General features: G+C 44.4%; 1 protein-coding gene across 1 annotated transcript in view; it reads left to right on the top strand.

The window, feature by feature from the left end:
- The first annotated feature begins 962 nt into the window (after positions 1–962).
- The window catches only part of LOC143986684 (uncharacterized), an 83,125-nt gene continuing 67,210 nt past the window's right edge, over positions 963–16,877 (top strand). The window contains exons 1-2 of the mRNA XM_077485090.1: positions 963–1,073; positions 15,921–15,960. Of these exons, the coding sequence (XP_077341216.1) occupies positions 963–1,073; positions 15,921–15,960 (151 nt within the window). The remainder of the gene's footprint in view (positions 1,074–15,920; positions 15,961–16,877) is intronic.

Genomic DNA, 16,877 nt, shown 5'->3' with positions numbered 1-16,877 from the left:
GTCCCCTGTCACCAATGCTATCTGTATTGGCATTGGAACCCCTATTAGCTGCAATTAGAAAAAATACTGACATAAGAGGTGTGAGAGTAGGTGATGGGGAATACAAGGTGGCTGCATATGCAGACGACATATTATTTTATATTTCAAAACCCAGGACAACAATACCCAACGTAATGAAGGAATTGAATAGATATGGGAAGATGACAAATCGCAAAGTCAGAGATTTTAAATATAACTGACAAAAAAGAACAGGCAATTCAACCTTCATTCCCTTTCGTTTGGTGTGAGAGGGAGCTTGGGTAACTGGGTGTAAAACTCACAGCATCACTGTCGACTCTGTATGTGGCTAACTATATCTCTATCTGAAATAAAGTCAAAGACCATTTAAACCATATGGGATATAAATCTCTTTCGTGGATAGGAAGGATCAACGCCCTAAAAAGGTTTATCATGCCAAAATTAACATCTATATTCCAAATGATTTCAATAAAAGTCCCACAATAATTTTTTGTGAAGTTAAAAACTATAGCAATAACATTTATTTGGAGGCATAAACATCCTAGAATTTCATATGCAACATTGGTAAAGGGGGAATTAGCAGCACCAGATTTTAAGAGATGTTATCAGGCAATTATCATATCACAAATAACAGGTTGGATACATGACAAAGATAGTAAGGGGTGGGTGGGTATTGAGAAAGCTCAAAGCAAAGTGGATTTAGGGAAAAGTTTGTGGGTCCCACAGCAATATCGTGAATTTATCAAGTAGCACAAATCCATTAACAAAAAACACTTAAGGTTTGGGATGGACTGAGTAATTTATATCACTGGCAATTCAACTCTCCTTTAATTTCTTTATTAGACACAAATTACTTTAAGCCTGGGAAGGATGAGCACATGTACTTTATTAGATGGGCAAAGAAAAATGATATAACCTTACAGGATGTGATTATAGGAAACAGAATGTGCACTTTTAATGAATTGACACAAAAATGGGGAAACGGACCATTAGATGGAGATATGCACAAATACAACATTTTACGCAGACACTCCCCCAGCCCCTGCGAGGAAAAGGTAATATGAGGCCTATGGAGAGGTTACTCTCCTCCTCACGGTACCTGGGACAGAGTATGTCTAAAATATATAAAATATTAGGAGAGGAAATAGAACCCAAATACCCACCCTACTTGAGGAAATGGGAGGAAGAAATAGGAGATTTACGGGATGAGGAACATAGAGGTAGGATCTTAAGAGCAGTGTGTACTACCTCCAGAGACGTTAGGACAACAGAAATGTGTTATAAACTGATGGTGAGATGGTATGTAGTCCCACAAAGAGCACAGAAGTTTAGTGTAGGGACGCCATCAATGTGCTGGAGGGGTTGTGATGCCTTGGGAACCTATGAACATTTATGGTGGGGATGTGTGAAGATTCAACCATATTGGGGAAAAAATTATAGATAATATTTATCAAATAACAGGGGAGCAAGTCAAGAAGGAGCCGTGGACATGTTTGTTCCATGACAGGGGTAAAACACTAGCCCAATATAAGAATACCTTGATACCTTATTCATTGAACGCAGCTAAAAGCCTGATTCCAAAAGTATCTACCCCACCAATGTAACCCGCTTTCTCATCTGCCCCATCAATACACCTCCTTTCATATCTGCTCCACTGCTTTACACCCCCTGATTTTCTTCCCCAACACTGTACCTCCTGCACATCTCTCACCTCTGTACCCCCCTGGTCTTCAGCCCCACCACTGTAAAGCATGTTGGGACTTGTATTTCCTGCCCAGCCACCCAGTAACCTATACTACAATGAAAGTGCAGAGCATTCATGCTGGGACCTGTAGTTCTATCACAGGCTGCAATAGAGGAGCAAGGCATGCTGGAGCTTCTAGTCTTATCACAGGCTGCAATGATCCTGCAGAGCATAGTGGGACCTGTAACCCTATCACAGGTTGCAAGAGAGGAACAAGGCATGCTGAAACTTCTAGTCTTATCACAGGTTGCAATGGTGGTGCACAACATGGGACCTGTAGTTCTATCTCAGGCCGTACTGTGTATGTACAGGCTATGCATTGTTTTAGTTTCCTCCTTCCCAATCCCTGCCACTCTCTCCCCCTCCTCCTTGTCTAGCTATAAAACACAGAAAGGTTTGTACAAACCTGAAGAAGTCAGCGCGTGTTCCTGCTCCCCCTCCTCGTGTGTGTGTGTGTGTGTGTGTGTGTGTGTGTGTGTGTGTGTGTGTGTGTGTGTGTATATACCGAGTTGAATGAGAAGGGGGAGGGGGAGGAGACCGCTTCGTTCTGCTGTGTGTGTGTGTGTGTGTGTGTGTGTGTGTGTGTGTGACATCTGCATCTGAAGTGTGTGAGGTGATGTGAAGGCGGGCTGTGTGTGTGTGAGAACAAGTTAGAAGAGCAGTAGCCTGTCATTCATTCTATGAATATGGTGACAAATGTGGCCGTCTTCTGGCCAATGCTTTACGTGCCAAGCGCTCTCAGACGTACGTTCCCGCTCTTCTTTCGTCATCGGGCTCCAAAATTCATTCTTCCCCAGAACTAGTGGAGACTTTCCGCGCCTTTTACTCCAATTTATATAATTTGGACCCACTGTCCACCTCTCGACCGAGGCCCCAAAAAGCTCCAGATATCCGCAATTACCTTCAAGAAACCGACCTCCCTACATTGACAATAGAGGAGCAAGAAGAACTGTCTAAGCCCATTACTACGGAGGAGTTCACATCCGCCATAGCAGACACTCAGTCCGGTAAGGCCCCCGGACCTGACGGATTCACCCTCCTTTACTACAAAATGTACCAGGACTCTCTGGCGCCTTTCTTTCTTGCGGCCTTCAATGCTGTGAACGAAGGTCACAGCCTCCCTACAGACATGCTACGCGCCTCTATATCTGTGATCCCTAAACCAGACAAGGACCCACTACTATGCGCCAGTTATAGGCCAATTTCCCTTCTGAACTGTGATGTGAAACTATTCACTAAAATCCTTGCGCCTCATTGTACCAGACCAAGTCGGTTTTATCCAGACTAGAGAGACTAGAGATAACACCATTCGGACACTAAATATTATAGAAAAAGCAAAACAATCCCAGGTGCCCCTGCTGCTTCTATCCACAGACGCTGAGAAGGCCTTTGACAGGGTGGACTGGTCTTTTCTCCAGGAGACACTTAAATTCATAGGAATGCCAGATCCCATCCTGTCATGGATATCGGCCATCCTATGATAATCCCACAGTAACAGTCAGGAAAAGGGCAGGAATCATATCCATTTACCCTATCTCGAATGGCACCAGACAGGGCTGCCCCCTGTCCCCAATGCTATTCGTCCTTTCCCTGGAACCTTTTTTACACCATATCCGAGGCAATCAGTCCATTAGAGGCATTCAATCAGGCAAATCTCAACACAAAGTTGCTGCTTATGCTGATGACCTTCTATTTTACATTTCTGAGCCCCTTACCTCCCTACCCTCCCTGTTACAGGAGCTGAGGCGCTACGGCACCCTCTCTAATTTTGAAGTTAATCTACAAAAATCAGAAGCCCTGAATATTTCCATAGCAGACTCTACCATCTCCAATCTACGCCCCTTTTTCCCGTTCAAATGGGCCACTCACTCAATTAAATACCCGGGTACAAAAATTCCTGCAAATTTGCATGATGTTTTTACCCTCAACTACAAGCCCCTCTTGTCTATGCTCACTGCTGACCTTTAAAAAGTGGGACTCGCTGGCCCTTTCCTGGTTCGGCCGTTGTAATGTACTGAAAATGAATACAATGCCCAGACTTCTGTACTTATTGCAGGCTCTGCCCATCAAGATACCTCAGACGTTCTTTCACGCTGTGCGCTCCATATTTATCAGATTCATCTGGCGTGGTAAACGCCCACGTCTTGGCAGAGCATTGCTACTACGACCAAAGACCAAGGGCGGACTCGGATTTCCGGATCCTGCTCTATACTACACGGCAGCACATATGACCAGGGTGGTGGACTGGTGTCGGCACAGCAACTCGAAACTCTGGGTGTCGCTGGAACGAGAGGCGGCTCGTGCCCCACTCGCAGGTCTACCTTGGGTAGGGAAAACTTCTGCCACCCACTTGACTACTCACCCACTGTGATTGGACCAACTCTTATGGGACTGAAAGGGTTCTTCCGTTTATCTTCACTAAGAGATTTTCCATCCCCAATGACGCTACTTGTCGGGCACCCGGACTTTATACCTGGCCTCACTGACCCATTTTTTTCTCTCGTGGGCCCCACAGGGACTCATGAGAGCCTCTTCGCTAATGGGTTCTTCCGGATGGCTCACTGCGGAGAATTTGCTCGGTGGTCTGGCCCCTTCCTCATTTGATCGCTGGAAGATTAATCAACTATCTCACTTCCACAAATCCTTACTAGACCTTCACACCACTGAAGACCCCCCATTCTTAGCAAAATGGGAGAGGGACCTGCAAGTCACCTTCACAGAACCCCAAAAGAATCGTATTCTCTTTTTCGCACAAAAATCTTCCCTATGCAGCAAATATCAAGAGACTACGTATAAAATAGTGACGCGTTGGTATAGAACCCCTTCTGTGCTGGCTAAGATATTCCCTCTGCAAACTGACCGTTGCTGGCGGTGTGGCCTACACTCAGGCACCCTCTTACATATTTTCTGGGATTGCCCTGTGCTTCAAACTTTCTGGCAGGCAGTGCTCAAGCTCATACAGAAACTCAGACATCTCCCTACGTGATAACCCAGCTGCGGTCCTCCTCAACCTTACCCCCCTATCAAGGAAACGTTATCATAAATCCCTTCTCAAACATCTCCTTAATGCTGCACGGGCAATCATCCCACCCCTATGGAAACAATAGTCTGCGCCAACGTTGGCCCAATGGTTCGCGAGAGTGAAGGATATTGAGCAAATGGAAGACATGACCTCTGCCTTGCGGGATAAGTCAGAGGAACATAAGTCCAGATGGTTCTACTGGGATCTCTTTCGCTTTTCTGACGAGTTCCACCAATACGCTCATGGACCCACTACCTAGAATCCCCACCGCCTGTCCAGTACTATTGATCTTGACTCCCCGGGGGTGACCTCTCCCTCTTCCTCTCCCTCTCCCTCTCCCTCTCCCTCTCTCCCCTGTATTAGACTTCAACTAGTGATATGGGCCAGACTGCATGATCTCATTCACTTACGTGCTTTTATTTTGTATAGTTGATTTGCTGGATAAGCTTACCATAGCCTATATGTAGTCACCTCCACAGAAGGTAGGTGACTAACCCAACGTAAAAGAAGTGGGCCAAGTCTAGAGTCGGCATAGTGCAAACGGCTGCCCAATAAGGGGCCCCAACATGTTTTAGAAATACACTGAATAGAAAATGGGAGTAGAATAGGTCATCAGTAGCAATAACTCTTAGCATTCGTGTCAGTGGATGCAAAAATAACCCCTAAAATTTGTGTCCAGTGTACAAAATAGAACTCCTAACATTGTCAGTGGATCCATTATTAAGACCTCAACATTGGTGTCAGTGGACACAACAATAAAGCCCCCATGATTGGTATCAGTTAATGCAATAATAATTCCCTAGGATCAGTATCCTGGAAGCATAAAAAAAAACAATGCTGACACAAAATCGTGGGTGCAGCAAATAAAAAGTCTCCAGTAGCCATAGTGTTCTAACTCCTTATCTTTTTGAAAATAAATGCAGCATTGATGTTCAGTGATTTTTCTTACCCCCGTAACCACTGCCACAATGCTCCCTCTCTACTGCACTGCTGCCTCAGCTGTTCTGCATTCCAGCACAATAACAGAAAATGTAATGCCCGATCCTAACTATAATTTTCCTTTCCTGACAAACTTCATGGCAACACAGCTGGGTATATGCCCTGCCCCCATGCTTCCAGGACCTTAACTCAGAAATTTGAGCCCATCTGCAGCCTCAGCATTCTGTAACTAGTCCTACCAAGCTGGGTGGGATCTGTGCTGCCATGGAGCTCGTCAGAAAAGTAAAATTACGGTAAGTATATGTCATTCAATTTTCCGTTTCCTGACGGCTCTATTTCAGCACTGCTGGGAACTAACTAGCCACACAGGGGAGGGATAATGCCACACACACACCTGTATTTTGGCTAAAAACAGAAGCCAGGATGCAATTGTCATTAAGGCAGTTTCTATACAGAACGTACAGTATATATTTTGATGCCCATGTAGCTGTCTTCTAGTGAAGAGTGTTGTGATTCCCCTGGCACAGCCAACCCTTTCAACTTGTAGGCCAAGGGGATGAGCTTCACCAACCAAGAGGCAATAATCTTGTTGGAACCCGTGAATTCATTAAGAGTTCCACCTGGAATGACAAACCGATGCTTCGACTTCCTGATGCCAGAAGTCGCCTTGATATGATATATTTTTTAAAGCTTGGCCCACATCCGATGGGCTAACTTCTTGGCTGCTCCCCAAAAAGAAACATAGGAAGGACAACCTCTTGTGTGATATGGACTCTGAAGGTCACTTCAGGCACAAATTCAAACATTGGCATAAGTACCACCCTGTCCGGAAAGAACGTGAGTATGGGTTTTTTTTAAACCCCAAGGCCTCTAATACCGACTCTCTTCTGGCTGATGTTGTTGCCTCCAGGAAAGCAGTTTTCAGTGAGGGGTATCACAGGGTGATTGAAGGCATCTGATGCAAAAACGTCCAACACCAATGGAAGATCCTCTTCCGAAACAACAATCCGAGGTTTCAACCAAATTGTATCTTAAGAAAACAGTATAATTATGTGTTGGATGCTCACTGTATGCCAGTGAACCGGTGAAGGCAGAGCTAGCCAAAATGTGTGCCTATAGCGTACTTACGCTTAGACCTAAATCAAGCCCCATCTGCAAAAACTTCAGAACATGACAGACTTCTGAAGAGTTCCGTGTAAAATCTTGATCAGCAGCAAACCTGTGAATTTATGCCATATTCTACTATAGGCACTGTTGGCACTGTCCTTTCTTGTTTTCGTAAGAGTATTCACAACTTTTACAGAGCATTTGAGATCTATTAGCCTCTGCCTCACAAGACCCAGGCCGTCAACCTGAGTCTGTCCAGGTGCTGGACAAATGGGACTTTGGAGAAGATTTGATCTTGCAGGCAGAGTCAGGGCCAGATTAAGAACATCATGGGCCTGGTGCTGAGGATTTTGGAGGGGGCCTTTTATAAACCATAAATAAATAAAAATACTAACTAATTTTTGTTATAACAAATTAAATTGGAGAGAGAGGGAGGATGAGAGAGAGAGAGAGAGAAAAAGGGGATGAAAGAGGTGTGAGGGGTAAGGGAGGAAGGATGAGAGAGAGGGGGATGAGAGAAAGAGGATGCACATGAGCATGTGTGGGAATGACATCAACGCAGCCTTGCCAAGGCAAGTGACCGAAGGCACAGGAGGACCGGGTGAAGATGGAAGTGCCCGGGCCCCGCCAGATTGATCACAGCACAGCACTGGAGGGCTCAGTCTGACAATTTAAGTGTGCCCTAATGTGCTAATATGCTGTGCATACTTGTAAATTATGGCATAACCTACCCCAGGGCCTCTAAAAAGTAGTAATGTTGGAAAAGTTTACTACCGCTTTAATATCACAGGAGCCTCTCATGGGGCCCCCTATTGACCCTGTGGCCCTTGGGCAGTGCCTAAGTGCATAGTTGTCAACATTTCAAAAATATTTTTAAGGGACGCTTTTTTTTAACAAGTGCTATATTTAGAGTAGCTGACATCCCCTATGTTCCTCTATACATCACAATAGTAATTATAAAATTAAATAAGTACTAATAATGGGGAAGAACAAATATGAGGACTGTGAGATTTCCTTTAGTTGAACAAAAGTGTACCCATTCTAGAGCTGGTACCATTGAGGATATTCAGTATAATTTTAAAGAACAGTTTTTGTGGGTAAGAGGCATAGGGGAGGAGTATGGATGGTATGTGGAGGGTCTAACAGTGGGCACTATGTACATGAGAGGAGTGTATAGGGTATGGCAGAAGGCACTATGTACAGGAGAGGAGTGTAAAGGGTATGACAGTGGGCAGTATGCACAGCAGAGGAGTGTAGAGGGTATGACATTGGGCACTATGTATAAGAGAAGAGTGTAGAGGGTATGACCGTGAGCAATATGTACAGGAGTGTGGAGGGTATGACAGTGGGCACTATGTACAGGAGAGAAGTGTGGAGAGTAGGACAGTAAGCAGTAATTAGAGGAGAGAAGTGTGGAGGGAGGGTATGACGGTGGGCTTTATGTATAGGAGAGGAGTATGGAGGGTATGACAGTGAGTAGTATGTACAGAAGTGTGGAGAGTTTGACACTGGGTACTATGTATAGGAGAGGAGGATGAAGGAAAAATGAAAAGGTTTGTGGAACAATGTTTAGGGACTGCGTAGTGGTTAAGCGGGCCACACATGGATGGAAATTACACAAATTAAGCAGAGACCAGTCATAGTCGATCTATGTATGGGCTAGCTGGTTTTACACAAGTCAACCTATTAACCGACTTGAGTACAACCAGCCTGTCAGGTTTTCCCCAAAACAAACAGTGCTGCCAGCTATAGTTAGCAACACTAATCAATGTAATCACTGGCAGAACACAATAACACTGCGGGAGTGATTGCCCCATTCACAGGTCAGCAGATGAGAGGGTGTGTGGGGACAGGCTGGGGAGAGATACTAGTCAGTCCCTGGGTAGGCACTGGTTAGTATCAGAGCCAGATACACGCAGGTTACATACACCACGATCGTTAGAGCGAGAACAATAATTCTAGCACTAGACCTCCTCTGTAACTCTAAACATGTAACCTGTAAAAAAAATTTAAAGCATCGCTTAGTACACAACAAATCGTGCTACCTTTAGTGTTTTTTTTTTTTTATAAATGAAACAGTTTCTTTACAAAAAAAAGTTTGAAAAATTGCTGCGCAAATATTGTGTAACATAAAAAGGTGCAAAGACCACCATTTTATTCCATAGGGTGTCTGCTAAAACAATATATAATGCTTGAGGGTTCTGAGTAATTTTCTAGCATAAAAAAAATGATTTTTACATGTAGGAGAGAAGTCTCAAAATGGGCCTGGGTGGTAAGGGGTTAATTATCATAAGTAATATACAAATAATTATTATAAGCACTGTGAGTTCATCCTCTGTCTGCTGCAGAGTGTTCCAGCTTGTATTTAAACTGGCCGCTCTGTATGTAGCTTCTGACAGGCTCCGCAAGGAGCCCCGTATCTCCAGAACCATAGATGATAGCAGCCCCAATATTAACCAGTGCTGGAGTGGGTCTTTAGCTACCTACCCCCCAAATGTGGGGTCTCTGTGACTCCTGATCGCTGAGCTACCATCCTCAAAGTCGATCTTCTTTTTTTTTTTTTTCTTCTTTTTTTTTGGGGGGCAAATGGGTCTATCTTGAGAAAGGGGCCTGGAGCTGCAGCTCCAATAGCCCCTATGTTAATCCGGTCCTGGGCAGAGTGAGTTGATCCTTGACACTCATTAGGAGGAGTAGAGCGTACTAAGGCCTCTTTGGCCAATCTGGAATCCTCAGCCGGAATCTGAGGGAGTGGCAGACAGGCATATGCAATCTTGGAGATCCACTCTGAGTTCAGCACCTCCATCCCAATTGTTTGAGGATTATGGACCCTGGAATAACACTTCAGCAACTTGGTGTTGACTGTGGATGTGAACAGATCTACCTCTGGTGGAAGAAAATACCAAGCTCTGTTAGTTCACAAAAGACTCGCAGTAGTCTGGACCATTCATTGTGGTCCAGAATTGTCCTGGACAAATAGTTTGCCTGAAGATTCTTCTGACTAGGCGCACAGGCTGCAGATAGCTGCAGAAGATTGACTTGGGCACATTCTAGAATCTGAGAAACCTTCAGGAGGGAGAGACTGAGCCTTGTTTCCAGATGTAGACGCTGTTTAACTTCACCAGGACAGGTTCACCCCAGATGATGTGACAGGCTAGGAGCCTCCAGAAATGTCCAACGTTCTAGAGTACGAATCGCCATCTTGGACCCTTGAAAAAGGCCATTGGCCCTGAGCTCATTGCCCTTAAAGTAGGGTTCCCCTACTACTTTCCTGGTGTCTGCCTGCACCACCAGCCACTAGGTCGTCATAAGGGAATGACATTGCAGAAGGTTTTGTTTCTCCAACCACAAGTTTAGGCCACTGGTCCAGAAACCCGATTTGAACGTGAGCAAGAGTTTGACAGAGCCTTCCTGAGCCAGGGGCGGATGAAAATATCACACCGACTGACATGATTTCATTGTCCGTCACTTGCAGGCTGCAGCACTGCTATGCCAGAGTCTCTCTCTCTGCGCCGCTGATCACGAGTGATGTCGTTGAGTCAGTCACGTGACTAACATCGGACTTGGAGTCTCAGACTCTGAGCCGACGTGACAGGAGCTGCCTGGGGGAGCCTAGGGGAACAGTTGTTGCTGCAGTAGTGAGTAGTGGCACTGTGTGGCAGAGGCAGTGCGCCAGCAATCTTCCTTCTATGCGTCCGCCCCTGAGTGTGTTGGCCCCTCCCACCTGCAGCACCTCCTCCCTCCATCTTGTCCATACTCATTCCAATCACTCACACTGAATGCAGGCCTCCGCCCCTGACCGGAAAGTGACGTGGCAAGTGATCATCGGCAACAAATGACAGGTGACATGGCAAGTGGAAATCTGTATCTGGTGGCAGGTGATGTGGCAAGTGACAATCCGCAACGTGTGGCAAGTGACAGTCCGCAATGTGTGGCAGGTGGTGTGGCAAGTGACAGTCCGCAATGTGTGGCAGGTGGTGTGGCAAGTGACAGTCCGCAATGTGTGGCAGGTGGCGTGGCAAGTGACAATCCGCAATGTGTGGCAGGTGATGTGGCAATCCATATCTGGTGGCAGGTGACAATCTGCAACGTGGGGCAGGTGGCGTGGCAAGTGACAGTCCGCAACATGTGGCAGGTGGCGTGGCAAGTGAAAGTCCGCAACATGTGGCAGGTGGCGTGGCAAGTGACAGTCCGCAACGTGTGGCAGGTGGCGTGGCAAGTGACAGTCCGCAACGTGTGGCGTGGCAAGTGACAATCTGCAACTGGTGGCAGGTGACACACTCGGGGCTCTCGCTGATTCTGCATTATGGTGAGTTGAACCATTTCATTTTATATAACAATGTAATAATACAAATAATGCGCTTCCAACATCCTGACACCATATTAACCATGGTGCCGGGATGATTGAAGCGCCAACACCAGCCATGTCCCCGATAAATTGCCCGCAAAAAAACGTATTTTCTGGCAGTCACCCTCCCGAGACTACACTCTGGATCTGCCCCTGACCTGAGCTACTGGAGCAAGGTGATTTCTGTGGCTCAATCTGAGACATGGACGAAAGATCTGCAATGCTTGCCTTAAGGGACCATGTGTCCATCACTAAAGCTGTACCTATGTCCACAGAGAAGCCACGAAGTGGCACACTCCCAAAATACCAGAAGGCATCCTGACATGGAGCTCTTCATGGACTGGACTATGTGCTGGTTTACCAGTTTTTGCCTGGGACTCCCAGCCAGAAATGCAAAAGCTAACCTTCCTGGAGTGAGCGTGGCAGCGTTGAGCTTCAGTCTCCTTTTAACAGACTTTCATCTTGAGGCAGGAAGCCAAACTGACCACTATTTAGGCTTCACCTTTTAAATCAAGAACAATGTATTGATTGAGTACATTCTTGAAGGCCACAGCATCTTCTGATGGTAAGGTCGTGCATCTGGACAATCCACAAGGGACACACACTGACCAAAGGAGTGATCCCAAACCCTGGACTCCTTCCTGTTCAAAAGGCATAACTTTAACCACCTGCTGTGACAACATGCTACAATCTTGTAGAACAAGCACTTGATTTGGCCACCCTAAGGGAATTGTCAAGTCATCCCCTGGAGGCACTTGAAATACCTCTAAAGCTTCACTTCTATTTAAAAGCTTTTCACCAACCTTACCAAAGGAGGAAAAAAAATCTGGAAAAAGTTATCGTCGTCTTCCTGTTAAGAAGAGACTGAAGAGGCTTGAATGGCTTGAGAAGGTTTTCGAGACGAGTTTTAATGGCCCTGAAAGGAAGACTGGGCACTGCCAGTATAAATTACCCAGAAGGTGAATTCAGTAATTCCTTAAGAGTGTCTTCACCACATACTTAACTAATTGTGACAACTTGGTCACCATCATCTTAATCACTGTCTGCTTGAACAAAGTAGGAATTAATCTGGCAAGGGTTAATTTGCCTGAGAAAGTTCTGCTCATTGTCACAATATGACCCTTTCACAGAGTGAATGGCGGCAACTCCGTTTTAGAATGTTTTGACCATGTGTTCAATGAATGTGACAACCTGGCAGGTGTCGACATCTTTATCCCTCGCTGCTTGAACCAGCAGGGTTTGCCTGAAAGACTAGGAGACTGCTCACTGATAGATAACCCTTTCACAGGGTGAGGTGTAAGTATCATGTGACAATCTGTTAGGTGTCTTATCCTTGGTCGCTTAAACAAAGCAATATTCATGCAGTCATGTCCATCCAGAAACTTAGCAAAAAGGTTATTTCTCCTGGTATGGCTAGGCGGCTTCTCATTGCCAGAGCAAATAAGCCTTTCAAAGGGTGAGCAGCAACCACTCCTTTAGCATGTATTGAAAATGTGCTTGTTGAACGTGACATCCTATAAGGTGTCATCAGCTCTATCGCTGGCTGCTTGAGCCAGTAGGATACATACTGTCCTTCTCATCTGCGTCTTCCTCTTTCTAGAGTCTGAAGAAGGCTATTTTGCTTAGGAAAGCGATTAGACTGCTCATTGCCAGGACATATTACTTCTTCAAAGGGTAAGTGGAAATAACTCCTTTTGAGTGTATTTGGGCACTTGTTTAGTGAATCAGACAACCTGTTCTGTATCATCATCCTCCTCTTTGGTTGCTTAAAGCAAGATTCATACAGTCATGTTCTTCCACAGCTTCCCCTTTTGGAGAGTCTGAAGAGGCTGTTTTGCCTGGGAAGGCTATGAGACTGCTCATTGTCAGAACACATAACCCCTTCACAGGGTGAGTGGAAATACTCCTTTTGAGTGTATTGCCCACTTATTTTAATGAATGTGACAACCTGTTCGGTACAATCATCTGTCTCTGGTTGCTTGAACAAAGCAAGATTCATAGTCCTGTTCATCCGCATCTTCTTTATTGAAGGGCCTGAAGAGGGCTTTTTTTTTTTTTTTTTTTTTTTTTTTTTTGAAAAGATCTGAGCCTGCTCATTATGAGAAGAGATAACCTTTTCACAGGAGGGTTTTTCATGCCACTTAACAAAGCAGACCACACAAATAATTCAGTTCAGTAGAAAATTGTTTGCTTAGTAACAAGCCCTAAAGGGTTAGCCACTGCTGGAGGGAGGCTGAAGCTTCAATCTACAGCCCTGATTTACCAGGTGGTTAATTAACCCCGAGCCAGACTCGGGACCGCATCGCTGGATCCAGGAGGACGCTTACTTACCTTCTCCCTCGGATCCAGGGATGTCCCTGCGCTGTACGAGCGAGCCGTGTCTCGCTCGATCTATCGCGGAGCTGATCTCCGTTCCCTGCGAGTGTTGCGACGCACGGGGACGGAGATCGGTGCCAAATTCAAAAAGTGAAACACTATACATACAGTATAATGTAATCTTACAGATTACATTGCTGTATGTAATAATTCCACATCTCCTTTGTCCCTAGTGGTCTGCCCAGTGCTCTGCATGCAGTTTTATATTATAAAAACTGTTCTTTATGCCTGGAAACTGGAGATTGTCCATAGCAACCAAAACTGTCCCTTTACATCAAAAATGATTTTAGACCAGCTAGAAAACAGCGATCATTGTAATCACTCGCAGAATTGAGCGATAGCGATTTGTGGGGAGATCCGTCATCAAATATTGAAAAGTAATGACAGTGACAATTCTGCAACTGAGCAAATTTCAGTGTTTTTGATTTGATGAAAAAACTTAATTTTTTTATTTTTTATTTTTTGGTACCCCGTGTGAGGATGATTGAATAATTTTTATTATATTATTATTTGGTACAATTATTTATAATTATGATATAATTTTTATGATTTCATTTTTCAAACTTTATCATACCCGGGATGTCTGCTAGACTCTGGTTTGGACAGATTTAAGTGAGTTATTGCTAAGAATTACAGGACTACAATATAAAACGCCAAATTTTCATGCAAAATAATTGTACCGCTTTTAGCACCTAAAATCCGAAATAATCGTACCGCCAGGGAGGTTAACTAAACCTTGCCTTGCCAGTAATCGGGATATAATGAAAGTGTTTATTTTTTTATTTATTTTTTGTTTTTTATTTTTTTGTTTTTTTGTGTAGAACAGCAACAAAACGGTAGGAATTTGCTACAGAAATACAATAATTTTTTGCAAAGTATACAAACCACCCAAGGGAATTGTTGACATCATAAAAGCATGCTTCTCCCCTCCCCTTTTATTTTTATTTTATTTTCGGGTGAAAGTGAAAATCAATGAAAAACTGGAAAGCGCAAAGAAATATAAAAGATGTCCTATATTTCAACAGGCAATAGCTGGCTATAGTACTCATACACAGGCACAATAGTAAAGCAAATGCGAGAAGCCACCAACGGACGAGTACTCCCCATGGAGGAGTTCAGGATATGCTAGTGGCTGCAGGGAGCACAAGGCACAATACCCACCAATGCAGCATTTATTTTTAAATTTAGCTCCCCAAACCTCCGCCATCTGACAAACACCAGCACAGTGTGGGTGTGCGTGCCTAGGGAAGACTCTGCCGACACTGCTACCCACTTGACGTGGACCCAGCAGACCCCAGACAAGACTTGGCCATGACAAAAGCCACCCAGAGGTCCAGCAGCGGGGCTTCCTGGAATACGAGTCATTTAACCGAGACACCAGGGACTGCGTCCAGCCTAATCCACATGCATGGACGGATGGCTAGCTCTTTAGACCAACCAGTTAGAGGAGCACTCCTAGGTCTTGCACAGAGGAGGTAAAAAGAATGCTGAGGCTGCAATAAAAATAAACAGCCAGGTAACTAGCATTTCAAAAATGAGTCTCACATTTGCAGTCCTTTTTCTTAGAAAAGGTTTATTCTATTACCGGTTTGTTGACTTTAATTAATTACAACCTAGGACACTGTCCCTTCTAATCTACAGATGATATAGGGCAGTGATGGTGAACCTTGGCACCTCAGATGTTTTGGAACTACATTTTCCCTCAACTACACTGCAGAGTGCATGAGCATCATGGGAAATTTTAGTTCCAAAACATCTGGGGTGCCAAGGTTCGCCATCACTGATGTAGGATATATACAGTATAAATATGATATAGGATTTTGTTGGGCTTATTTAAAACTTTGGTTAAACTTTCCCATCCTCATGAAGACTTCTCTGGTAGCCAAACAGTGGTGTAGTTGGTAGCACTCTCACCTAGCAGTAAAAAGGGTTGCTGGTTCAAATCCCAACCATGACAATCTTTGCCTGGAGTTTGCATGTTCTCCCTGTGCCTTCATGGGTTTCCTCCCACACTCCAAAGAAATGCTGGTAGGTTAATTGGCTTCTGTCCAAAATTGGCCATAGTGTATGAATGTGAGTTGGGGACCTTGGCTTGTGGGCTCCTTGAGGGTAGGGAGCAATATATGTGTGGAGTGCTGTGTAAATTGACAGCACTATATGGGTACCTTTTATTATATAATAGTTGAGCATCTTAATGAGACACAATGTACAAGGATAGGGACAATTGTAGACACTCGGGTTGAACTGGATGGACTGGTGTCTTTATTCAACCTCACTAACTATATAACTATGGTTAAAAAAAGCCTTTGACTGTATTTGTTGTGTATAACAAATGTTATGGAATTAAATTGTATATCCTTTCCTTAAAGGGAACCCAGGCTATTGAAAGTGAAAATCAAGTCCATGTAGGTAAGTCTTCATATTATACAATGTAACCACAATCTGCCAGTAATATTTGTGGTACTAAAGTTGCAATTAAACCAAACCTGTCTTCTGATATGAAATGTTTTTTATAGTATTAAGCATCTTAGCAATGTGTGAAATGTGAACAGAAACAAATGGTATGTACATCAATTTGAGTTGCATAAGAAAACACTTGGCTGTCCAGAGACTCAACTGCAGCTGAGGATCCCAGCCAACTATCCCTGGTATTGATGACCTTAGGCACTTACTACACCCTACAGTACTTCTGGCATGGGCCTAAAAAGAATTTGACATTTTCACTATTATACTTTACAGGAAAAAAAAAAAAACGACCATGCATTTTTAACTAAAGTTCTTAATCAATCACAATTATTAAAAAGGCATGATTGTAAGACATATATTGTGATCAGCGCATGGCAAAATAATGTCTAGAAGTGTGTTCATGGCAATACATGTTTGTTTACTTTAGTTAGGGAACCATCCAGCCCTCCTGTACTGGGCCCCATCAGTTCACACGAGTGGCCAGTGCACCTGCTGAGCATGAGTGCCGGTTGTACTGCCTTATTGCTGACACTTGTGGATTCCCCTGCAGTGCTTTGGCTGCTGTGACAAGGAGCTGATGTTCTGAAGAGGCATGTGAAGAATCTGAGGCATAAGATACAACTGAGTGCCTGCAACTGTTCTTTCGCTTTCACTAGCAGCTTGTTTTAAGACCCTTAACCTTGCCATGGCTGTGGCATGCTCATATTGTTTTTCCAAAACCTCCATTTCTGATTTCTAGCGTGCAGCTTCAGTGTCCATTTCTGCTCTTTGGGCTGCAGCTTTGGCTTTCATTTCTGCTTTATTTTGGGTGAAAGCTGCCTGAGCTTTAGAAGCGTCAGCATCTGCAAGGGCTTTTATGA

This window comes from Lithobates pipiens, unplaced genomic scaffold (assembly GCF_037356315.1).
Source record: "Lithobates pipiens isolate NorthernLeopardFrog02 unplaced genomic scaffold, aLitPip1_a1.2 Scaffold_18, whole genome shotgun sequence".
Taxonomy (NCBI): Eukaryota; Metazoa; Chordata; class Amphibia; order Anura; family Ranidae; genus Lithobates; species Lithobates pipiens.
Note: the sequence above shows the minus strand (reverse complement) of the source record. Positions and strands in the feature narration are given on the sequence as shown.